Below are 24,793 nucleotides of genomic sequence, written 5' to 3'. Positions count from 1 at the left end.
ATTCTGCCAGCGCCAGCTTTTCGACCCAATCATTCTCTCTGTCATTGACATAACACCTCAGATATTGTTGGAGGATGCCATTTGCTCTTTCCGCCTGCCCGTTGGTTTCAGGGTGCCGGGCAGTCGAAAAATTGACTTCCACGTGCAGCAAGCTCATGAGCTTCCTCCAGAACCTGGAAGTAAATTGTTTGCCGCGGTCTGAGATCACCCTCAAGGGGGCGCCGTGCAGCCGGAATATGTGTTCTACAAACAACTTCGCTGTTTCTTCCGCTGTGACTGCATGTGAACATGCTACAAAGTGGCACATCTTAGTTAACAGGTCCACTACTACCATAATGGCCGTTTTCCCCTTGGATTTGGGCAGATCCGTCATAAAATCTATTGATACCGCCTCCCAAGGCCGTTCTGGCGTGGGTAATGGTTCTAATAACCCTGCCGGCGCCCTTCTTTCCCCCTTGGCCCTCTGACATTGGTCACACCCTCTTACATACTCCTTTACATCTTCCCTCACCTTGGGCCACCAAAATTCCCTGGTGACCATCCACATGGTCTTGTGTTGTCCAAAATGTCCCGCCGTGGGACTATCATGCAACTGCTTGAGTACCCTCCCTCTCAATTCACCTTCTGGTATATACAGTGCCCCTTTGTAATACAATGCCCCGTTTCTTTCCTCAAAACCCTCCTGGCTCTCACCCTCTCCCCTGAGACCTCTGAGCTTATTTTGGGCATATTCGTCATTTTCCGTTTCCTCTACCAGTTCTCGTCTCCCCACCAGCGCCGCCCCACACACCCAGCGGTCCTCAGGAATGACATGTCTTTCTTCGATTGCCCCCTCCCCCTCCAAATACTCTGGTTTGCGTGAGAGAGCGTCCGCCCTGACGTTCTCTGGGCCTGGTACATAACAAATCTCGAAGTGGAATTTGGAAAATTCCTGTGCCCATCTCACTTGTCGTTGGTTGAGTACTCGAGCTGTTCTCCAATACTCCAAATTCTTGTGGTCGGTGCACACTTGCACCTTCTGTTGTGCCCCAATCAATAAATGTCTCCACCTCCGGAACGCTTCGTGAATGGCGAGCAGTTCCCTGTCATACACCGTGTAGTTCCGCTCGGACTTATTCAGCTTCCTCGAGAAGAAGGCACACGGTCTCCACTCCGACGTATTCCTTCCCGGCTGAAGAAGTACCGCCCCTACCGCTCGGTCTGACGCGTCTGTTTCCACTCTCATGGGCTTCTGTAGGTCCACATGCAGAAGTTGTTCTTCCGAGGCGAAAGCCCTTTTCAGTTCTTCAAAAGCTCGCTCCGCCTCCGCCGTCCAAACAAATTTCTTCTTGCTACTGAGGCAGTCGGTGATGGGCGCCGTCAAGTGTGCAAAGTTCTTGATGAACTTCCGATAAAAGTTCCCAAACCCCAGGAATCTTTGCACATCCTTCTTGGTCTTCGGTGTCTTCCATTCCAGCACCGCCTGGACCTTGCCTGGATCCATGGCCAATCCTTTGTCTGACAAGCGGTACCCCAGGAATTCCACCTCCTTGGCATGAAACTGGCACTTCTCCAGTTTCACCCACAGCTGATTGGCTTGCAGCCGGCCCAACACTTCTCTCACGTCCCTCACATGCTGCTCTTCATCTTCCGAATACACCAACACGTCATCTAAAAAGGCCACACAATTCTTGTAGAGCAAAGGTCCCAAGACGTGGTTGATAAAACTTTGAAAACATGCGGAGCCGGCTTGGAGACCGAAGGGCATTACGAGGTATTCAAATGCTCCCAAAGGGGTGAACATGGTGGTCTTCCATTCATCCCCCTTCCTTATGCGTATCAGATTGTACGCCCCCCGCAGGTCCAGTTTTGTAAAAATCTTCCCCTTCCTCACCCTGGTCAGAATGTCATCAATTCGGGGCATAGGAAAAGCCAGGGGTTCCGACACGGCATTTAGGGCCCTGAAGTCAACTACAAGTCTCGGCTTATCTGTGTTTTTTTTGTCCACAAAAAACACTGGGCTGCCCCCCACCGCTCGGGACTCTCTGATGAAACCTCGCTTCAGGTTTTTGTCAATGAACTCCCTCAGCTCCTGCATCTCCCTGTCTGACATGGCGTACAGCTTGCCCACTGGGAGTTGAGCCCCAGGGAGTAGGTTGATTTGACAGTCAAAGGGTCTATGCGGCGGCAGTTTGTCCGCTTCCCTTTCGCTAAATACGTTGCTCAGATCTGCATATTGCGGAGGCACCTCCCCTTTATTCATTACCTCCATCCCAGCTAGGGTGAGCCTGGCTCCCCCTGGATCCTTCCCCTGCTTGCAGTGTTCTAGGCAATGCGCTGACCCAAAGGAGACCACCCTCTGATGCCAGCCCACTAGAGGATCGTGTAGTGCCAGCCAGCTCATTCCCAAAATGATGGGAGCTCCTCCCAAGGTGGCCACATTAAACGCTATCCTCTCGGTGTGCCTTGCCACCCTCATTATCATGGGGACTGTCTGTTGGTTAACTTCTCCTCCCAACAGCTCTCTGCCGTCAATCGTGGTCACCTGCAGGGGTTTACTTAAGGGGAGGGTTTGTATCTGGTGCTCAGCTGCGAACTCCTTACTCATGAAATTACAGGAGCTGCCTGAATCCAGAAGGGCCTTGATCTGTAGGGGGTGTCCGTTTGGCAGCTCTAGCAACACCTCTATCACTAGAGCAGGTCTGGGAGGTTCTGGTGAGGGCACTTTCACTGCTTTTGGGCCTGGCTGCTGTGCCCCGACGGTGGCAGCCAGGCGTTGGCTTTTACTTGCTCCTTGCTTTCCTCCTCCTCTCCCCCAACAGCTCCTGCCATGCCTTGCCATTCCTTTCTTCGTGGACAGACTCTGGCAAAGTGTCCTGGCTGTTGGCAGAGATAACATTTCTTGGCGCTCTTTCCCTCCTTCTTCCGCCCTTCACCGAGGTTTGAAACTGCGCGCGCCCGCGCTGTTCCAACTTCCATCGGCTCTGCCGGCGGGAAAGGCTGCTCTGGAATGTCTGGAATGCGGAGCTCCCTCCAACGTTCTCCTTTCCCCTCCCTCTTCTCCAAAGCCCTCGCTTCCTGGCGCGCTCCTATGGCCAGCGCGGATTTAGTCAGCTGATCCATAGACTCCGCTCTGGGGGCCCGGGAAAGTTCATCTTTTAAGGACGAAGAGAGCCCTTCTTCGAAAAGCATCTGAATGGGCTCCGCAGACAGGTCCCACCCCAATCTATGAATCAACATAGTGAACTCAGTCCAGTACTCACGGACAGTCCGGTTCCCCTGTTTGCAGGCCATTAACTGCCTTCGCACCCCTCCCTGCTCAATGTCGCTGGAAAACATCAGGTCCATGGCACGAAAAAACTTCATCGTGTCCTTTAGGATCTCATTATTTGCTGCCATCAAGGGTCTAACCCAGTCCTTCGCCCCTGATTCGAGATGGCTAATTACAAAAGCCACTCGCGATTCCTCATCAGGGAAGTCATCAAATTGCAGATTGAGAGCGTATTGCATCTCTGTCCTAAAGGCATGATAGTTTCTGCGGTCCCCCCCAAATTTCTGCACCAATCCTGGCATCTTTCTGGTGAGCGGGGTGGCTTTCTCCTTCCCCCTTTCTGCATCCTGAGCCCTCCTCTCCTCAAGCCTCGCCGTTTGCAAGGCAAGCTGGATCTCCAACGTCCTATACCTTTCCTCCAGGCTTGGACCTCCTCCAGCTGCTCCAGCTGCTCCGGTTCCGGCTGGTTCGCTCATGATGCCTCTCCCTGGCACAAGCTAGCTTTCGGTCACTTTCGGATTGCTGTGATGGGATGAAGAGCTGCTTGTGCGTAAACTGCAAGTCCCTCAGAGTTTGAACAAGTTCTCAAACCTCTGCCTGTGACGGAGCCCCTCCAGCATGGCTGCGTCAATCGCTAGCAGAATCCGAAAGTGGTTGCTTTCGGAAACGTTTCCAACATAAAAGCTCCTTAACGGAAACACGTCTTCTGGACTCTCTGCGTGACAGTTTCCGGCGAGGAACAGGTGTCCCTATAGGAGGTCCTGAGACCTCCCCACTGTTTTCGCTGGAAGCGTCTCTGAGCCATTCCTCCGCCTCTCCTTCCCTTGACATTCCTGTTCGCCCCCTACTGGTTCCCTCTTCAGCTGTTACGTCTCTCTCTACCTCAGAGAGCCTTTGCACCTCCTGTCCTGCCGATGGCAGTTCCCTGACATGTATGCTACAACAGCGGCAAATATCTTGACTCCACAAAATTGGAAGATGGAAGAAATACCATCAAAAGAACAATGGTAAGAAAAACTGATGAATTATGCAGAATTGGCTAAGCTAACAGAGAAACTACGAGAGAAGGACAAAAAGGATTTTAAAAGAGTTTGGGAACCATTTACAGGTTATTTGCAGAAACAACCAAATGGATTGGACTCACTGGCAGGGTCTGAATAAACATTCACAGCTTTATTATGTTGTTGTTGTTTAGTCGTTCAGTCGTGTCCGTCTCTTCGTGACCCCCTGGACCAGAGCACGCCAGGCACTCCTGTCTTCCACTGCCACCCGCAGTTTGGTCAGATTCATGTTTGTAGCTTCGAGAACACTGTCTAACCATCTCATCCTCTGTCGTCCCCTTCTCCTTGTGCCCTCCATCTTTCCCAGCATCAAGGTCTTTTCCAAGGAGTCTTCTCTTCTCATGAGGTGGCCAAAGTATTGGAGCCTCAGCTTCACGATCTGTCCTTCCAGTGAGCACTCAGGGCTGATTTCCTTAAGAATGGATGCGTTTGATCTTCTTGCAGTCAGCTTTATTATAGTAACAGAAATTTTAGGGAAATGATAAGGGAATTTACTTTTATATAAAGCAGGACACAATAAATAAAACTAAATAACTCAGTAGAGGGGGGGTTGAGGGAAGTCCGGAGGATGGAAGGGAGAACATTTGTATATAACATGATGATTGAGATATTTTTATTTGTTATAAAATTCAATAAATATTCATTTTTAAAAAAAGAAAAAAGAAGATTGAGGAAAACGTAACCAAAGCTGGCCTTTCTATATTTGTGAAGAGGTATAAGGAGACTCCCATGGACTGCAAGAAGATCAAACCTCTCCATTCTGAAGGAAATCAGCCCTGAGTGCTCACTGGGAGGACAGATCCTGAAGCTGAGGCTCCAATACTTTGGCCGCCTCCTGAGAAGAGAAGACTCCCTGGAAAAGACCCTGATGTTGGGAAAGATGGAGGGCACAAGGCGAAGGGGACGGCAGAGGACGAGATGGTGGGACAGTGTTCTCAAAGCCACAAACATTAGTTTGACCAAGCTGCGGGAGGCAGTGGAAGACAGGAGTGCCTGGCGTGCTCTGGTCCAGGGGGTCACAAAGAGGCGGACACGGCTAAACGACTGAACAACAACATAAGGAGTTTCAGTCACTACAAAATCAGACTGGTAAAGGCAGGAAAAGGTGCACAACAGCAAGTGATGATCGAAGAATGAAGAGTCTGTGCCTACATGTCAGAAGAAAATCATCTGGGTGTCTACAAGATGACATGGGGCAATGGAAGGTGAAGTTGAGTGCAAGGACTGATCTAAATGCTAGAATTCCAAGGGAAAAGCCATTATCTCTCAAGCCAAGGTGGAAAAGATTAAACTGGGCTAAAACTCATGGTAACTGGACAGCGGAACAATGGGACAGTGTTATTTGGAGCGATGAGACCCCAATCTCCTTGCTTGGTAGTGAGGGCATGAAATACGCGAGGAGGAGAATCGGAGAAGATTTACATCCTACTTGCATTACACCAACCGTGAAACACCCAGACAGTGTGATGATCTGGGGTTGTATGACAGCAGAAGGTGTGGGCAGAATTTGTGTCATTAATGGCCCCATTAATGTGTCGTAAATGCCCCCAATACATAAATCAAATACTTGAGCCTGAAGCGTTCTGAATGTGAAATCATATTCCACTGCTGGAATGGCCTGGGAATAGGCCAAGCGAAAATCTTGGGAGCCGACTAAAGAAACTTGTTAGTCAGAAGCAACCCAGCAATAAAGCCCAATTAATAGAGGCAATAATTCAGTCTTGGTTCCACATTATTACAGCTGCAGAACTAAAAAACTTGCTTCACCCCATGGGAAGGCGTTGTAAGGCCAGAATTAAAGCTAAAGGATACCAAAGTCAGGATTAATTAACATGGTGAGAATTTCTGTATATCTCCTTTTTTCTATGTGTTTCACATTTTTTTATGACTGTTGTTCTAATAAATACTCCTTCATAAAAGTTATTGCATTGCATTCTTCATCAAATTATCTTTCCTATGGTATCACTCCGAAAAAAGTGGTGTTATGAGCCATCAAACCCCGGAAACACACTTTTTAAAAAGTTTCCATGATTTTAGCCACTAGTATTAGTTGTTCATTTAAAGCTAATGTGCTTTTTATGTGGGATCAGATTCTTATTATTAATGTTTCATGTTTATATTTGTGTTGGAAGCCACCCAGAGTGGTTGAGGCAACCCAGCCAGATGGGCAGGGGATAAATAAAAATTACTAGTATTACTATCACTGCTACTACTACCTGAGATTCAATAAGCCTGGCTCTTCTGTGGGATGGATTTTGTTTGGCCCAGTCATGGCATCCCCTCCATCGCCAATGTCAGGCGTCTCTTGGGTCAACCCAAGAAAACAAAAACAGAAAACCTGACAGAAGCTACTTATCTTTCCTAACAACTCTGAAGCTGACATTTAAGATGCCTGGGCAGTTCAGACCAGCCGAATCGTGGTATAAAAAGGCAGAACTGGAGGAAGACTTTCCACAGGAAAAAAAATGTTATTTACTGTTTATTGTGGGGGTGTTAGGTTCCCAGGCATTGCAGGGGGCGCTGTTGAGCTATGTGGAAATGTATGAGGTTTGTCACATAGAGGTATTTTTTGAATTTCCAGTCAGATATGACAATCCCACAGGGAGCCTTACCAAGAGAGGCCACGATCCCACGATTCTCCTCCATGACGTCCTTATGCAGAGCTCTCTGGTCAGGATCCAGCAACGCCCACTCCTCATCCGTGAAGCGAACAGCGACATCTTCAAAGCACACTGGATCCTAAAAGAAAAAGGGAAATGTTCTCCTCTGAGACAGGATCAATATAATCTGCTACACAATGCTCTGTTCTTTCCTTCCTGTTAATACAGCTGCTGGGAGAGATCATTAGGGGGTTTGGGCTGGGTGTTAATCAGCATGCGGATGATACCCAGCTCTACCTCTCTTTCAAATCAGAACCAGTGAAGGCGGTGAAGGTCCTGTGTGAGTGCCTGGAGGCGGTTGGTTGGTGGATGGATGGTGGCTAACAGATTGAGGTTGAATCTTGACAAGACAGAAGTACTGTTTTGGGGGCACAGGAGGCGGGCAGGTGTGGAGGATTCCCTGGTCCTGAATGGGGTAACTGTGCCCCTGAAGGACCAGGTGTGCAGCCTGGGAGTCATTTTGGACTCACAGCTGTCCATGGAGGCGCAGGTCAATTCTGTGTCCAGGGCTGCTGTCTACCAGCTCCATCTGGTATGCAGGATGAGACCCTATCTGCCGTGACTGTCTTCCCAGAGTGATGCATGCTCTGGTTATCTCCTGCTTGGACTACTGCCATGCGCTCTACCTGGGACTACCTTTGAAGGTGACCCAGAAACTACAACTAATCCAGAATGCGGCAGCTAGACTGGTGACTGGAGCAGTCATTTTTTGTAAATAGGTGGTACTCCTATTGGTGTTTTTCTAATCATTCTGCCTACGCAAGCATCCCAGTTTCCCAGATGGAAGAATCCATCTTTGTACTCCTGCTCCCCTTGTACTCCTGCTCCCCTTCTACCAGCTTAAGGGGGGTGGAGGTTCCTTCCTCTCCCCCTGGTACCTGTGTGCTGGAATAAAGGGGGACAGCAAAGAACTGGAGCCTAAAGGACACCAGATTAATCTCCTGCACCCCCTTAAACGGCCCCAGCCTCCGAGGCTCTAGCTTCATGCACCTCCCTTTGAACGGCAACCCCTTTGAGGACAACCACACCTGGTCTCCTACCTGGATTTTCTCTCCCTCCCGCCTATGTGCATCCGAGATCGTTTTGTAACCTGCCTTTGATGCTTCCAGGTTGTCTTTCAATATCTCATGCAAGTACTCCATTTACTCCACAGACTCCTCAGCTGCTGGTACTGACAGCACCTCTTCCCTACCCAGAAAGGCCCTGGGATGCACACCATAGTTCGCCACAAAGGGGGCCATGCCCGTGGATGCGTGGACCGCATTGTTGTGTGCAAACTCGGCCAGGCTCAGCTTCTCTACCCAATCATCTTGATGGTAGCATGTATAGCACCTCAAGTATTGCTGCAGGGTGGCATTGGTCCTTTCTGACTCTCGGTTTCTCTGTGGATTCCTAGCTGAAGTCAGGCTAACCTCCACCCCTAACAACTGCATCAACTTTCTCCAGAAATGCGAAGTAAACTGACTTCCGCAATCTGTGATTAGCCTTGATGGCATACCGTGCAACTTAAACACATGATCCACGAATAACCCTGCTGTCTCCTTTGTGGAAGGTATCTTAGAGCAAGGTACAAAATGTGCCATCTTTGTCAGCACATCTACCACCACCCAAATAACTGGTTTTTTTTTCCTGTGACACTGGCAAGTTGGTGAAAAAATCCATGGATACCACTTCCCACGGTTTACTTGGGGTGGGTAACGGTTGTAACAGCCTGGCTGTCTGACAGACTTCACACACCCTCACGTATTCTGCGGTATCCTCCTTAATTTTGGGCCACCAGAATTCCCTAAAGGTAAAGGGACCCCTGACCATTAGGTCCAGTTGTGGCCGACTCTGTGGTTGCAACGCTCATCTTGCTTTATTGGCCGAAGGAGCCGGCGTACAGCTTCCGGGTCATGTGGCCAGCATGACTAAGCCGCTTCTGGTGAAACCAGAGCAGCGCCCAGAAATGCCGTTTACCTTCCCGCCACAGCGGTATCTATTTATCTACTTGCACTTTGACGTGCTTTCGAACTGCTAGGATGGCAGGAGCAGGGACCAAGCAACGGCAGCTCACCCCGTCATGGGTATTCGAACCGCCAACCTTCTGATCAGCAAGTCCTAGGTTGTGGTAAATTTCAGCTAAGTCTGCTGCAACTGGATTTCTTATGCACAGGGCAATCCTGAACATTTTGGATTTGGGAACATTATGCCTTCACAGTAGCAGTAAAGCTCTGCTGAATGAAATACAATTGCCTCTGGTCTATTTCGGGGGAATCCTGCAATGTGTTTAGGTTTTTTGGGTTCTTTTAAAATAATATTTATTACTTTTTGAACAGTTTATACACTACAAAACAAAACAAAGCAGAAACAAAAACAAACAAACAAACAAAAAGAACAATACAGTACAAAGACACTACATAACACTAACACATTAAACTACCAAAACCAAACAAAAACAGTTTAAAACACTTAAACAGTTTCAATATCTTGTCTTTCATTCACTTATTTCACCGACCTCCTCACGCCTCCCTTTTTGTATTCCACTTCTATCAATTATTTCAGCAATTCCTTTCCATCCTTCTCTGTTTTCTATCCTATAATTATCTTAACACATTCTAACCTTATTTTACCTATAATATTCTATTAATCTATTTATACTTAAATCCTTATAACATTTCTGCTAAAGCCATATAACTTCATTCCACCATTCTTTTAACATTCATTAATTTTGCAGTATTTCTGTAAATAATCTTTAAACGTTTTCCAGTCTTCTTCCACCGACTCTTCTCCCTGGTCTCGGATTCTGCCAGTCATTTCCGCCAGTTCCATGTAGTCCATCAACTTCATCTGCCATTCTTCCCGGGTGGGTAAATCTTGTGTCTTCCAAAACTTCGCGATGAGTATTCTTGCCGCTGTTGTTGCATGCATAAAAAAAGTTCTATCCTTCTTTGGCACCAATTGCCCGACCATGCCCAGGAGAAAAGCCTCTGGTTTCTTCAGAAAGGTATATTTGAATACCTTTTTCATTTCATTATATATCATCTCCCAGAAAGTCTTAATCCTTGGGAACGTCCACCAAAGGTGAAAGAATGTACCTTCAGTCTCTTTACATTTCCAACATTTATTGTCGGGCAAATGATAAATTTTTTCAAGCTTGACTGGTGTCATGTACCACCTATAAATTATTTTCATAATATTTTCTCTTAAGGCGTTACATGCCGTAAACTTCATACCAGTGGTCCATAACTGTTCCCAGTCAGCCATCATTATATTATGTCCAACATCTTGTGCCCATTTAATCATAGCTGATTTCACCGTTTCTTCCTGAGTGTTCCATTTCAACAGCAAGTTATACATCCTTGACAAATTCTTAATCTTTGGATCTAACAATTGTGTTTCCAATTTTGATTTTTCCACCTGGAAACCAACTTTTTTGTCCAAATTGTATGCCTCCATTACTTGATAATAATGGAGCCAATCTCGTACTTTGTTTTTCAATTTTTCAAAGCTCTGCAATTTTATTCTGTCTCCATCCTGTTCCAGAATTTCCCAATATTTCGGCCATTTGGCCTCTATATTGAGTTTTTTCTGTGCCTTCGCTTCCATTGGTGACAACCATCTTGGGGTTTTCTTTTCTAACAAATCCTTATATCTTATCCAAACATTAAACAATGCTTTTCTGACAATATGATTTTTAAACGCTTTATGTGCTTTTACCTTATCGTACCACAGATATGCGTGCCAGCCGAATACATTGTTGAAACCTTCTAGATCCAACACTTCAGTGTTTTCAAGAAGCAGCCATTCTCTCAGCCAGCAAAAAGCAGCTGATTCATAATAAAGTTTAAGGTCTGGCAGGGCAAATCCACCTCTTTCTTTAGCATCAGTTAATATCTTAAATTTTATTCGAGGCTTCTTGCCCTGCCAAACAAATCTGGAAATATCTTTCTGCCACTTCTTGAAACAATCCATCTTATCCAAAATTTGCAATGTTTGAAACAAAAGCAACATCCTTGGCAACACATTCATTTTTATCACAGCAATTCGGCCTAACAATGATAACTTCAAGTTTGTCCATACTTCTAGATCCTTTTTCACTTCAATCCAGCATTTTTCATAATTATCCTTAAATAAGTTCACATTTTTGGCAGTCATATTAACCCCTAAGTATTTCACTTTCTTAACCAATGTTAGTCCTGTCTCCTCCTGAAACTTCTCCCTCTCATTCAGAGTTAAATTTTTCTCTAAAAACTTAGTTCTCATCTTATTCAACTTGAAACCTGCTACCTGTCCAAATTCTTGAATCAGTTCCAATACCCTTTTAGTACTGGATGTGTTTAGGTTTTTACTCTGCTAACTATACATTGTAGTTCTGCTCTGGATCAATATTGAGTAGAATTCCATGACAGGGTCTTCCTCCAAGAAATCAGCTGCCAAAAGAGAAGGCCCCTAGCTCCCCACAGCTTTCCAAGTCCCCTCCTCTCTGGGGTTTCTGGCAAGTGATCCAACAGTGTCAATTTCATTGTCAGAAGTCTCTGGGCTCTGAGAGACAAGCAGGGAGGGGGGCTTCTGGCATAAGGAGAGGAAGCCCCCGGTGGCTCCTCCTTCTCCTGACTCACCTCTGCATCTTGACTTTCCTCTCCCACTCACCTCCTTCCTCTTCTGCCTCTGATTCTTCACTGCATTCTGCCACAGAGTCTCCCAGCTCACTAAGCCCTGTTGCCCCTTCAGCTTCTGACACCTCCTCTTCCCAAGCTTCTCCCTCTTACCGCTCATCCTTCCTCCACCTCCACTCTTTGGGCTGAGACATCTTCCCTTCCTGCTTCCCCAGCTGCTTCCTCCCACCACTCCTCTGTGCCCAACCAGTCCATGACATTGCTCCATCCCTCGGCCTCTGTCCCCACAAGGCAGCTTCCTCTGACCTGATCTGGTTCCACAGCCGCTGCTTCCCTTCTGCTCCCTTGAGAAGCTGGGCCAGGAGGTCTTGCCGGCATCATTCTGTCACCTGGAAGAGAAAACAGGTAAGCAGGATGCCAGGAGTGCCTGCTTCTCTCATAGGTGAAACAGGGCATCTCTAACTACAGATGGGCCTTTGAGAAAGCCTTACCTGCTGAGTGCATTTGGACATTTGTGCCCATTTCATATGTTAGTCATGCAGAAATACATCTCTCCTCCTCTCGACCCTTCCTCCCAACTCCCCCCCCCCAAAAAAAAACCCTGATGAAAAGAACCCAGAGATTATATGGGAAACCAACAGAATGAGACCAAATGGAGAAAAACCGCCTTCCTCCTTACCCAGTGGCCTCTCTCTGGTGTCCAACGGAGGCCTCTCTGCCTCACAGGAATCCAGGTCCATTTCTGCAAAATGTTCCCTTTTCTGAAAGAACAACAAGGATTCAAAACAGTAAGTGAAGGGTAAGAAATATTAGAAAGAGAATGACAAAGACAAAAACTTTACGGGTGTTAGATTCCCAGAAAAAGGATGGTCCATCAGTAGAGCATTATGGGATGTTCTCCATCCTGTTTGGAGCGCCTTGGGAGTATCCAGAGGAAAGTCTCTCTCACCTGCTTTCTCTCTGCCTGCTTCCTCTCCTCTGCCTGACTCAGGAGGAAACCTTCGGCCAGGGCCACCGCCTGGGAACTGGTCTCCGCTCCACAGTCCCTCACCCAGCTCTCCATCTCCAAAGGAAGGACAACCAGGAACTGCTCCAAGATCACCAGGTCCAGCATCTCAGCTTTCGTGTGCCTTTCCGGCTTCAGCCATTGGTGGCAAAAGTGGTAGAGTCGGCTGCAAACCTCTCGGGGTCCTTTGGCCTCCTGGCAGCAGAACTGCCTCAACTGCTGGATCTGCACCTCTGAGCGGAGAGTGTCCTCCTCACCCAGGATCTTCTGCACAGAGTTTTCCCAGAATCCCCCACTGCTCCCAGTTTGGTTGGCATGGCCTCTTCCTGCTCCAGGGCCAGCTGAGTCTTGCTCATCCATCTGTGCTCTCAGGAAGCCTCTGAGAGATCGGAAGGAACCCTTTGGTCTCCTGCCAAGTTCTGCCTGTGCTAATGAGGTGCTAGCAAATCCTACAAAGCAAATACATTGTTACGGAATAGTTTTTATTATTATTAGTTAAAAATTTTATTCTTTGTATAGTTGATATAGTTTTTTATAGTTTGTATAGTTTTGTTCTTTAGGTGAGAGGGTCAGGGCTGTCTGGGAGTGGGCCCCATTCAACAGAATGGTGGGGGCAGGCTCCACGGGGGGGAGGGGATGTACTGGGACACCCAATCACAGTGATCACGGGTGGGAGGAAATGTTACACCAAGACCAGACCACGTCATTGTTTGAGGACCATCCCTGCCTCCGGGTCAGGTCTTGACTGGATGGATGCTGGAATCAGCAAGGGAGACCCACGTGACCTTAAGGGTCTGCTACGCAATGCCAGGTCAATGGTTCATGAGACCACTGCCATCCACGACTTGGATGGAGGACTTGACCTGGCATGTTCACCTCTCTGGATGTGGGTGATCTGACATGAAGTGAAACCAAAACAAAAGAAGTGTCATGGTCGGATCACTTCCTGGTGCAACTGGACTTCTCCACAACCCTTCCCTACAGCAAGGAGGTGGGACCAATTTGGATGGCCCACCCCCGGTACTTAATGGATCCAAATGGTTTCCAGAAAGGAGGAGGGGATGTTTTATCCCATGTTGATGGCCTTTCAGCTGATTTCCATATGGCCCCTGGAATGTGGAGTTAACCCGGGCTATCGATGGCCTGGTTCAAAATCGACCTCTTTGATTGCATGGAGCCTGGACAGCCCCCTGGTTTTCCCCGGATCTGAGGGGGGTGAAACAATCACTGAGCTGAGATGGCTAGAGTGTCGGTGGCAGAAAACACACTCTGAATCTGACCAGATATGGGTTAGAGCTCAACGTCGAGCCTACCAATTGACGATGGCTGTCTAAACTGCCTGTATTGCATCTGCAGAAAACAACACCAGGAGACTATTGCAGGTGGTTCGCAATTTAGTGGAACCACCTGCGTCATTGGGGCCTCAAAAGGACCCTAAGATCTCCTGCAATGATTTGGCAAAGTTTTTGCTGATAAAGTCACTCAGATTTGGAAAGAGGTAGACTCCACCATGGGAGCAGGGCCAGGGTGAGAGAGTGCTAGAGTCCTGTCTAGTCAGGTTGTGTGGGATCAGTTCAAGTTTGTTACCTCCAAGGATGTGGACAGGCTGCTTGGACAAGTGAAACTGACCACCTTGATCATCCTGGCTCATGAAAGCAAACCAGGAAGGGCTGGGCGATGGGCTCTGCAGGGTGGTGAATGCTTCGCTCTGTGAGGGAGCCTTCTCAGACCCGATGAAAGAGGCAATTATTAAACCACCTCTTAAAAAAATATCTTTGGACCAGGCCAATATAGCCAGCTATCACCCAGTCTCACATTTCCCATTTTTGGGCAAGGTGATTGAGCAAGTGGTTGCTGAACAACTCCAGGCACGCCTTGAGGATGCGGACCATTTGGATCCCTTCCAGTCGGGATTCACCATGGGACTGAAATTCCCTTGGTCGCGCTGGTTCATGATTTCCGGCAGGCTAAGGTGAGAGCTGCTTCCTAGTTCTGCTGGATCTCTCAGCGACCTTTGATACCATCGACCACAACATCCTTCTGGACCGGCTAGAGGGGCTGGGAGCTGGGGGCACTGTCATACGGTGGTTAATCTCCTTCCTCTTGGGCCATGTCTAGAAAGTGGTGATGGAGGATGAGCGTTCAGACCCCTGGGCTCTCACTTGTGGGGTGCCTCAGGGTTCCGTCTTCTCCCCCATGCTTTTTAACATATATATGAAGCCACTGGGAGGGATCATCAGGAAGTTTGGGCTGGGTGTTCATCAGTATGCGGATGATACCCAGCTCTACCTCTCTTTTAAATCAGAACATGTGAAGGCGGTGAAGGTCCTGTGTGAGTGCCTGGAGGCGGTTGGTTGGTTGGTTGGTTGGTGGATGGATGGATGGGGGCTAACAAATTGAGGTCGAAGCCTGACAAGACAGAAGTACTCTTTTGGGGAACCGGTGGGGTGCAGGTGTGGGGGATTCCCTGGTCCTGAATGGGGCAACTGTGCCCCTGAAGGACCAGGTGTGCAGCCTGGGAGTCATTTTGGACTCACAGCTGTCCATGAATGCGCAGGTCAATTTTGTGTCCAGGGCAGCCGTCTACCAGCTCCATCTGGTACACAGACTGAGACCCTACCTGCCTGAGGACTGTCTCACCAGAGTGGTGCATGCTCTGCTTATCTCTCACTTGGGACTACTGCAATGCGCTCTACGTGGGGCTACATTTGAAGGTGACCCAGAAACTACAACTACCGTAATCCAGAATGCAGCAGCAAGACTGGTGACTGGGAGCGGCAGCCAAGACAACGTAACACCAGTCCTGAAAGACCTATATTGACTCCCATTACGTTTCTGAGCACTATTCAAAGTGTTGGTGCTGACCTTGAAAGCCCTAAATGGCCTCAGCCCAGTAGACCTGAAGTAGCATCTCCACCCCCCATCGTTCATCCTGAGGTCCAGCTCCGAGGGCCTTCTGGCAGTTTCCTCATTGTGGGAAAAGAGGTTACAGGGAACCAGGCAGAGGGCCTTCTCGGTAGTGGCGCCCGCCCTGTGGAACACCCTCCCATCAGATGTTAAAGAGATAAACATCTGATGTTTAGAAGACTATTGAAGACTATAGAAGACTATTGAAGGCAGTCCTGTTTAGGGAGGTTTTAAATGTTTGATGTTTCATTCTGTTTTTAGTATTCTATTGGGAGACACCAAGAGTGGGTGGAGTATTATTATTATTAGAACCAGGGCTGGATTGCAGCACAGCCCAAACCATGAGGTATCTGGAGGAGGAAGAGAAGAAGGAGAAGACAAAGAAAGCAGACTCCTGGGGTGGGGTCCCTTTTCCTTTGCTCTGAGGGCCAGGTACGTATCTGGCCAACCCCCTGAGGGCCAAGTGGGTGGGGCCAAAGACATCTCCCTTGAAACTCAGAGTAAAGGATGGGTAGTTTGACGATGATGATGATTCTATTAGATAGCTTAACACACACAAAGCCATTGATGCCGAGGTCCCTGGAGGCTCAGGGAGTAGCAGCGCCCAGTTCCGGCTGCTTTTCCAGCAACAACCCCTTTGGGCCAGAGAGGATGTGGTCCTGGGATGCCCTGCTCTGGGTGCGAGGGGATTGCTGCCGTGGCCTCCGTGGGGAGCTGCCCTGGGAGACACTGGGAAACTGGTCCCCAATGCAGCAGCCAGGCTATGGGCTGGGGTCCCTCTCTTTACTCCTCTCCTTCCTCTCCCACCTTCCCTTCCTTCCTCCCCGTGGTTTTTTTTGGGGGGTGGGGTGTCTAGTCCACCTCCTCGTCCAGCTTTGGAAAACCATTTGCAGATGTTGAGAGACGTCACACAGAGTTAAAGTCCCAGGGACTCATTTGTTTAAAGAAGGGAGATTTCGGGGAGTCATTTTTTCCCTGAAAGGCCAACTGAGTTTGGGATCCTCTGATCTGCAGGAAGGAGAGCGTGGCAGACCCAGCCCCTCTCCGGCAGGACCCTCTCCTCCCTGACTTGGGATCCCCCCCCCTGCAGGAGCAGATCAGGCCCCCCAGGCCCCCTCCCCTGCTGCAGCCCTGGGACCCCCACCAGATCCCAGAGAGAGAGGAGACTCACCAGATCCCAGAGAGAGAGGAGACTCACCAGATCCCAGAGAGAGAGGAGACTCACCAGATCCCAGAGAGGGAGGAGACTCCCCAGATCCCAGAGAGGGAGGAGACTCACCACATCCCAGAGAGAAAGGAGACTCACCAGATCCCAGAGAGAGAGGAGACTCACCAGATCCCGGGAGAGAGGAGACTCACCAGATCCCGGGAGAGACACCGAAGCAGGAAAGGACTGGGGAGGGAGGGGCCTTGGCTCTGGAGGACCTGCCCCCCCACCGCTTCCTGTCCTCTCTAGGAAGGCATCTCGGTTCCCTTTAACCCTTGCAGGGCTGAGTCCCCCCAGCTCAGCCCTTCCTCCCTTTGCACAACCTGACCTACACGCTGCGCCCCTGAAGAGATCCCGGCTCGCGAAGGGTCTCTCTAATCCATCGCTGCAGCGCAGAAAGTGGGGGGGGGGGGAGTGGAGGGGTTTCAATTGGGCTTGAATTGCTGGAGCGCAGAATCATAGAGTTAGAAGAGACCACAAGGGCCATCAGAGCACCCTTCCTGGAGACCAGAGGATCCCAAACTCATTTGGCCTTCCGCGAGGCCTGCGAGAAGATGGGGCTGCAGGCCCAGGCAGGGCGGTGCTCCGGGCCCGGCCAAGAGGAGAGCCGGGCAGGGGCCTCGCCGGGGGGGCAGCTGGCCCTCCACAGAAAATCATGGAAAGCTGAGGTTCTGCCTGGCTACAGGCGTGGGGGGACTCGGCCCTGCAAGGGTTAAAGGGAACCGAGCTGCCTTCCTAGAGAGGACAGGAAGCGGGGGGGGGGGAGGTCCTCCCGAGCCAAGGCCCCTCCCTCCCCAGTCCTTCCTGCCTCGCTGGCTCTCCCGGGATCTGGTGAGTCTCCTCTCTCTCTGGGATCTGGTGGGGGTCCCAGGGCTGCAGCAGGGGAGGGGGCCCGGGGGGCCTGATCTGCTCCTGCAAGGGGGGGACCCCAAGTCAGGGAGGAGAGGGTCAGGGGTGCAAAGACCCCCCCCCCATATGCTCCTGCTACCCAGAGGAGGAAGGAGCCCCGGGGCTGAGAGCCAGAGCTTTTTGCCAGACTCCCCAGGAGGAAGGTCAGGGAAGGAGAGAGCGCGTGCCGGGAAGAGGGGGGGGGACCCCAAGTCAGGGAGGAGAGGGTCCTGCCAGGGAGGGGCTGGGTCTGCCACGCTCTCCTTCCTGCAGAGCAGAGGATCCCAAACTCATTTGGCCTTTCAGAAAAACAATGTCTCCCACGACATCTCCTTCTTCAGACAAAGGAGTCCCTGGGACTTTAACTCAGTGTGACGTCGCTCAGCGTCATTGCAGAACAGAGGAAACATCTGCAAATGGTTTTCCAAAGCTGGACGAGGAGGTGGACTAGACACCCCCCCCCAAAAAAAAGGTGGGAGAGAAAGGCCAGGAATAAAGAGAGGGATTCCAGCCCATAGTCCGGCTGCTGCATTGGGGACCAGTTTCCCAGTGTCTCCCAGGGCAGCTCCCCACGGAGGCCAGTGCAGCAATCCCCTCGCACCCAGAGCAGGGCATCCCAGGACCACATCCTCTCTGTCCCAAAGGGGTTGTTGCTGGCAAAGCAGCCGGAAATGGGCGCTGCTACTCCCTGAGCCTCCAGGGACCTTGGCGTCAATGGCTGTGCGTGTGTTCAGCCATCTAAGAGAAGAATAATAATAAATTAGCTGCCTAAATTGCAAGGGAGATGTCTTTGGCCCCGTCCACTTGGCCCTCAGGGGGTTGTCCAGATACATACCTGGCCCTCAGAGCAAAGGAAAAGAGACCCCACCCCAGGAGTCTGTCTTGAGAGCGGCAGAGAGTCCAAGTGAAAGAAAAGGAGAAAGAAGCAGGGGGGAAATGTGCCCTGAAGTGGGGGTGGGGGGGAGAGCAACTCCTGAGGACCCCCAGGTGAGGACCCCCACTAGAGCCAGGCATCCATTTTTCAAATGACTCTCTTGTCAGTCAGTTCTGACTTCATGCATTGATTGAAAGGCAGGAGAAACTAGGCTGATTCATCTCCCACAAATCCCTTCAGTTGCCTCCACATTTTGCATTGCAATCTTCCTTCTAGGAGAGCTAGAGGAGTCTTCTTCTTCTCCTCCTCCTCCTCCTCCAGATACCTCATGGTTTGTGCTGTTGTGCAGTCCAGCCCTGGCAATAATAATAATAATAATAATAATAATACTCCACCCACTCTTGGTGTCTCCCAATAGAATACTAAAAACAGAATGAAACATCAAACATTTAAAACTTCCCTAAACAGGGAAACTTCCCTTCAGATGTCTTCTAAACATCAGATAGTGGTTTATTTCCTTGACATGTGATGGGAGGGCGTTCCACAGGGCGGGTGCCACCACCGAGAAGGCCCTCTGCCTGGTTTCCTGTAACCTCTTTTCTCACAATGAGGGAACCGCCAGAAGGCCCTCGGAGCTGGCCCTCAGGCTGAACGATCGGGGGTGGAGATGCTACTTCAGGACTACTGGGATGAGGCCGTTTAGGGCTTTCAAGGTTAGGAGCAACTCTTTGAATTGTGCCCGGAAATGTACTGGTAGCCAATGTAGGTCTTTCTGGATTGGTGTTATGTGGTCACGGAGGCCACTCCCAGTCACCAGCTCCCAGTCTAGCTGCCGCATTCTGGATTGCGGTAGTTGTAGTTTCTGGGTCACCTTCAAAGGTAGCTCCACATAGAGTACATGGCAGTAGTCCAAGCGGGAGATGAGCAGAGCATGCACCACTCTGGTGAGGCAGTCTGCGGGCAGGTAGGGTCTCATCCTGCATACCAGATGGAGCTGGTAGACAGCTGCCGTGGACACAGAATTGACCTGCACATTCATGGACAGCTGTGAGTCCAAAATGGCTCCCAGGCTGCGCACCTGGTCCTTCAGTGGCACAGTTGCCCCATTCAAGACCAGGGAGTCCCCCACACCTGCCCGCTGTCTGTCCCGCAAAAGAGTACTTCTATCTTTTCAGGATTCAACCTCAATCTCTCAGCCCCTGTCCATCCATCCACCAACCAACCAACCGCCTCCAGGCACTCACACAGGACCTTCACCGCCTTCACATGTTCTGATTCAAAAGAGAGGTAGAACTGGGTGTCATCTGCATACTGATGAAAACTCAGCCCAAACCTCTTGATGATCCCTCCCAGTGGCTTCATATATATGTTAAAAAGCAAGGGGGAGAGGACAGAACCCTGGGGCACCCCACAAGTGAGTGCCCAAAGGTCTGAAGACTCATTCCCCCCCCCCCACTTTCTGGACATGGCCCAGGAGGAATGAGATTAACCACTGTATAACAGTGCCCCCAGCTCCCAGCCCCTCTAGCCGGTCCAGAAGGATGTTGTGGTCGATGGTATCAAACGCTGCTGAGAGATCCAGCAGAACTAGGAAGCAGCTCTCACCTTTGTCCCTAGCCCGCCGGAGATCATCAACCAGTGCGACCAAGGCAGTTTCAGTCCCGTGATGAGGCCTGAATCCCGACTGGAAGGGATCCAAATGGTCCGCATCCTCCAGGCATGCCTGTAGTTGTTCAGCAACCACTTGCTCAATCACCTTGCCCAAGAATGGAAAATTTGAGACTGGGTGATAGCTGGCTATATTGGCCTGGTCCAAAGATATTTTTTTAAGAGGTGGTTTAATAGCTGCCTCTTTCATCGGGTCTGAGAAGGCTCCCTCACAGAGCGAAGCATTCACCACCCTGCAGAGCCCATCGCCCAGCCCTTCCCGGTTCACTTTTATGAGCCAGGATGATCAAGGAGAAAGGTGGTCAGTTTCACTTGTCCAAGCAGCCTGTCCACATCCTTGGAGGTAACAAACTTGAATTGATCCCACACAACCTAACTAGACAGGACTCTAGCACTCTCCTGCCCTGGCCCTGCTCACACGGGGGAGTCTACCTCTTTCCAAATCTGAGTGACTTTATCAGCAAAAGCTTTGCCATATCATTGCAGGAGATCTTAGGGTCCTTTTGAGGCCCCAATGACGCAGGTGGTTCCACTAAATTGCGAACCACCTGCAATAGTCTCCTGGTGGTGTTTTCTGCAGATGCAATACAGGCAGTTTAGACAGCCATCGTCCATTGGTAGGCTCGACGTTGAGCTCTAACCCATATCTGGTCAGATTCAGAGTGTGTTTTCTGCCACCAACACTAGCCATCTCAGTGATTGTTTCACCCCCCTCAGATCCGGGGAAAACCAGGGGGCTGTCCAGGCGCCATGCAATCAAAGAGGTCGATTTTGAACCAGCCCATCGATAGCCCGGGTTAACTCCACATTCCAGGGGCCACAAGGAAATCAGCTGAAAGGCCATCAACATGGGATAAAACATCCCCTCCTCCTTTCTGGAAACCATTTGGATCCATTAAGTACCGGGGGTGGGCCATCCAAATTGGTCCCACCTCCTTGCTGTAGGGAAGGGTTGTGGAGAAGTCCAGTTGCACCAGGAAGTGATCCGACCGTGACACTTCTTTTGTTTTGGTTTCACTTCATGTCAGATCACCCACATCCAGAGAGGTGAACATGCCAGGTCAAGTCCTCCATCCAAGTCATGGTCTTATAAATCATTGACCTGGCATTGCACAGCAGCACCTTCAGGTCACGTGGGTCTCCCTTGCTGATTCCAGTATCCACCCGGTCAAGACCAGACCCGGAGGCAGGGATAGTCCTCAAATAATGACTAAACCTGCCTCCTCGGTAATGACACGGTCTGGTCTTAGTGTAACTGTTCCTCCTATCCGTGATCACTGTGATCGGGTGTCCCAGTGCTTCCCCCCCCCCCCCCCCCGGGGAACCCGCCCCCTGCCATTCTGTTGAATGCGGCCGACTCACAGACAGCCCTGACCCTCTCACCTAAAGAACAAAACTATACAAACTATACAAAAAATAAAAATATTTACTACTACTAATAAAAACTTTTACGTAACAAAGCATTTGCTTTGTAGGATTGGGAAGAGCTTCTCATTAAGACAGAACTTGGCAGAAGACCAAAGAGTTCCTTCCGATCTCTGAGAGGCTTCCAGAGAGCACAGATGGATGAGCGAGACTCAGCTGGCCCTGGAGCAAGAAGAGACCATGCCATCCAAACTGGGAGCAGTGGGGGATTCTGGGAAAACTCTGTGCAGAAGATCCTGGGTGAGGAGGACACCCTCCGCTCAGAGGTGCAGAGCCAGCAGCTGAGGCTGTTCTGCTGCCAGGAGGCCAAAGGACCTCGAGAGGTTTGCAGCCGACTCTACCACCTTGACCGTCAGTGGCTGAAGCCAGAAAGGCACACGAAAGCTGAGATGCTGGACCTGGTGATCTTGGAGCAGTTCCTGGCTGTCCTTCCCCTGGAGATGGAGAGCTGGGTGAGGGACTGTGGAGCAGAGACCAGTTCCCAGGCGGTGGCCCTGGCCGAAGGTTTCCTCCTGAGTCAGGCAGAGGAGAGAAAGCAGGTGAGAGAGAGTTTGCCCTAGATACTCCCAAGGGGCTCCAAACAGGATGATGAACATCCCATAATGCTTTAGTGATGACCCATCCTTTTTCTGGGAAAGCATCCATGGAATGAGATTTAACACCCTGAATGTTTTTGTCTTTGTCATTCTCTTTCTAATATTTCTCCCCATTCTGTTTTTAATCCTTGTTTCTTTTTCAGAAAAAGGATCGTTTTGAGGAAATGGACCTGGATTCCTGTGAGGCAGAGAGGCCTCCGTTGGACACCAGAGAGAGGCCACTGGGTAAGGAGGAAGGCGGTTTTTCTCCATTTGGTCTCATTCTGTTGGTTTTCCAACTAATCTCTGGGTTCTTTTCATCAAGCTTTTTTTTTGGGGGGGGGAGTTGGGAGGAAGGGTCCAGAGGAGGAGAGATGTATTTCTGCTCGATTAACATATGAAATGGGCACAAATGTCCAAATGCTCTCAGCAGGAAATGCTTTCTCAAAGGCCCATCTGTAGTTAGAGATGCCCTGTTTCACCTGTGAGAGAAGCAGGCACTCCTGGCATCCTGCTTACCTGTTTTCTCTTTCAGGAGACAGAAGGATGCCGGCAAGACCTCCTGATCCAGCTTTTCAAGGGAGCAGAAGGGAAGCAGCGGCTGTGGAACCAGATCAGGTCAGGGGAAGCTGCCTTGTGGGGACAGAGGCCGAGGGATGGAGCAATGTCATGGACTGGTTGGGCACAGAGGAATGGTGGGAGGAAGCAGCCAGGGAACCAGGAAGGGAAGACGGCTCAGAGCCCAAGGAGTGGAGGTAGAAGAAGGATGGGCGGTCAGAGGGAGAAGAGGGAGAAACCTGGGAAGAAGAGGTGTCAGAAGCTGAAGGGATAACAGGGCTTAGTGAGCTGGGAGACTCTGTGGCAGAATGCAGTGCAGAATCGGAGGCAGAAGAGGAAGGAGGCGAGTGGGAGGAGGGAGGTCGAGAGGCAGAGGTGAGTCGGGAGAAGGAGGAGCCACCGGGGGCTCCCCCTCCTTCTGCCAGAAGCCACCCTCCCTGCTTGTCTCTCAGAGCCACGAGACGTCTGACAATGGAGGAGCAAAGGCAGGCTGCATACTGGCGCACTGTTGGATCACTTGCCAGAAACCCCAGAGAGGAGGGGACTTGGAAAGTTGTGGGGAGCCGGGGGCCTTCTCTTTTGGCAGCTGATTTCATGGAGGAAGACCCTGCCATGGAATTCTACTCAGTATTGATCCAGGCAGAATTCCAATGTATAGTTAGCAGAGTGAAACCTAAACATGTTGCAGGATTCCCAAAAATAGACCAGAGGCAATTGTATTTCATGTGGCAGAGCTTTAATTGCTACTGAAGGCAAATGAGGATACTGGTCACAAATCCAAAATGTTCAGGATTGGCCCTCTCCATAAGAAATCCAGTTGCAGCAGACTTAAACTTAGCTTATAATAAGTCTAAACCTCAACACTCAGCATACTATGTACAGAACACCAGAAGGAAGAGAGAGAGAGAGAGAAAGTGAAACCCAGGCTCCTTCTGGCCTCTTCTTATAGTCAGCATGACCTTGACAGAAGACATAACAGAACCCCTTTAACCCAGTTGTACTCAGCTTCTCTGAAGGAATAACCCAAACACCAGGAACCTTCTGCTTGTTTCTTTTATTCAGAGAAGCTTCCAGAACCCTCTTGAATGAATTAGTATAGGAAATATCAATATCAGATCCATACCTTCTGCACTAAGAAATGCAAACTGACAGACCCTCAGGGAATGAGCTGCTCTTCTCATTCGGCCTGAAACTCAGCCAAGTCTGTGAATATCGTGTTCTTGCTGATAGAGAGTTAACTCCAGCTGTGAACTGTGGGATTTCCTGCCCAGATAACTCTGTGGCGCCAGCTGTCAGGGAGGATTCGGAGGAGCAATGGACAGAAGAGGCAGAACAGGGGGCAAGACCGGTCAGGGAGAGCCGGGGCTCAGGGATGCTGAAGAGCCCCTCAACCATCTAGAGCACGGGTGTCAAACACAAGGCCCGCGGGCCGAATCCGGCCCGCCAGACCTTGTCATGTGGCCCGTGTAGCCGCCGCCGGCCATCAGCCTTCACTTTTTATTCTCGCCTTTTTTTTTTTTGACACAAGAAAGCCGCCTCTTCAGCGCATGCGTGGCAGCCTACAAGCCAGAGAACGCCTGCCCTCTAGCGGCGCCAAACTGCTGATGCGGCCCCCGATGAATTTGAGTTTGACACCCCTGACCTAGAGGCTCAGGAAGGAAGCTGAGACTCCGGAAGGGAGGGGGCTTTCAAATCAGCACAGACAAGAAGGGAAATGAAACGTAAGGATCAAGGACGTCTTGTGCGGGAATCGTAGGAAGCCGCTCCCCGAATCTGACTCAACAGGTTTGGACGCCTAATTCTGAACTGTAGCTGTTTCTTGTATATGTGTAATAAAGACTGTAAATACCACGCTGACTGTGCCAAAGTGTTACTGCGCAAGGGAAACACCAGCTTTACACCAGCCTTCTGAATGTCACCAGTAGGATTCATCTGTAGTTGCAGTTTTCATGGAATCCTAGAGTTGAAAGGGACCCCAAGGGCCATCAAGTCCAACCCCCTGCATTGCAGGAATCTCAGCTAGATCATCCAAGACAGATGGCCATCCAAACTAGGCTTCTTTTATTTCTATATTCATCAGTGAATGCTAAAATAGGCTTCTAAGCAGCAGGCAGAC

The 24,793-nt window shown here is 50.0% G+C and overlaps 4 protein-coding genes across 7 annotated transcripts in view; 1 reads left to right on the top strand and 3 right to left on the bottom strand.

Annotated features, from left to right (window-relative positions):
- The window catches only part of LOC310675631 (uncharacterized protein), a 136,517-nt gene extending 119,787 nt beyond the window's left edge, over window positions 1–16,730 (bottom strand). Inside the window, exon 1 of the mRNA XM_083436594.1 lies at window positions 16,654–16,730. The gene's annotated coding sequence lies outside the window, so the exon portion shown is untranslated. The remainder of the gene's footprint in view (window positions 1–16,653) is intronic.
- Window positions 1–24,793, bottom strand: part of HPX (hemopexin) — a 512,404-nt gene that overhangs the window by 181,421 nt on the left and 306,190 nt on the right. The window lies entirely within an intron of this gene.
- Window positions 1–24,793, bottom strand: part of LOC310675545 (uncharacterized protein) — a 288,356-nt gene that overhangs the window by 140,602 nt on the left and 122,961 nt on the right. Inside the window, exons 1-5 of one of the 3 annotated variants that reach the window (XM_083436373.1) lie at window positions 16,627–16,703; window positions 12,519–13,024; window positions 12,249–12,330; window positions 11,876–11,958; window positions 6,924–7,050 (exon numbers count right to left, since the gene is read on the bottom strand). The exons of 1 other annotated variant lie outside the window; for it this stretch is intronic. In XM_083436373.1, the coding sequence (XP_083292499.1) occupies window positions 6,924–7,050; window positions 11,876–11,958; window positions 12,249–12,330; window positions 12,519–12,935 (709 nt within the window). In that variant the 5' untranslated portion in view covers window positions 12,936–13,024; window positions 16,627–16,703. Of the gene's footprint in view, window positions 1–6,923; window positions 7,051–11,875; window positions 11,959–12,248; window positions 12,331–12,518; window positions 13,025–16,626; window positions 16,704–24,793 lie in introns of those variants that run through there. One more of the 3 variants, XM_083436370.1, reaches the window with a different exon arrangement.
- LOC310675530 (uncharacterized protein) overlaps window positions 19,119–24,793 on the top strand; it is a 38,408-nt gene continuing 32,733 nt past the window's right edge. For both annotated transcript variants that reach the window (XM_083436327.1, XM_083436328.1), the window contains exons 1-4: window positions 19,119–19,164; window positions 21,595–22,083; window positions 22,284–22,365; window positions 22,655–22,737. In XM_083436327.1, the coding sequence (XP_083292453.1) occupies window positions 19,141–19,164; window positions 21,595–22,083; window positions 22,284–22,365; window positions 22,655–22,737 (678 nt within the window). In that variant the 5' untranslated portion in view covers window positions 19,119–19,140. The remainder of the gene's footprint in view (window positions 19,165–21,594; window positions 22,084–22,283; window positions 22,366–22,654; window positions 22,738–24,793) is intronic.

The sequence above is a fragment of the Podarcis tiliguerta genome (assembly GCF_965153285.1).
Source record: "Podarcis tiliguerta genome assembly, chromosome: 4".
In the NCBI taxonomy this organism is placed as follows: Eukaryota; Metazoa; Chordata; class Lepidosauria; order Squamata; family Lacertidae; genus Podarcis; species Podarcis tiliguerta.
This window is presented reverse-complemented; position numbering and strand designations above follow the sequence as displayed.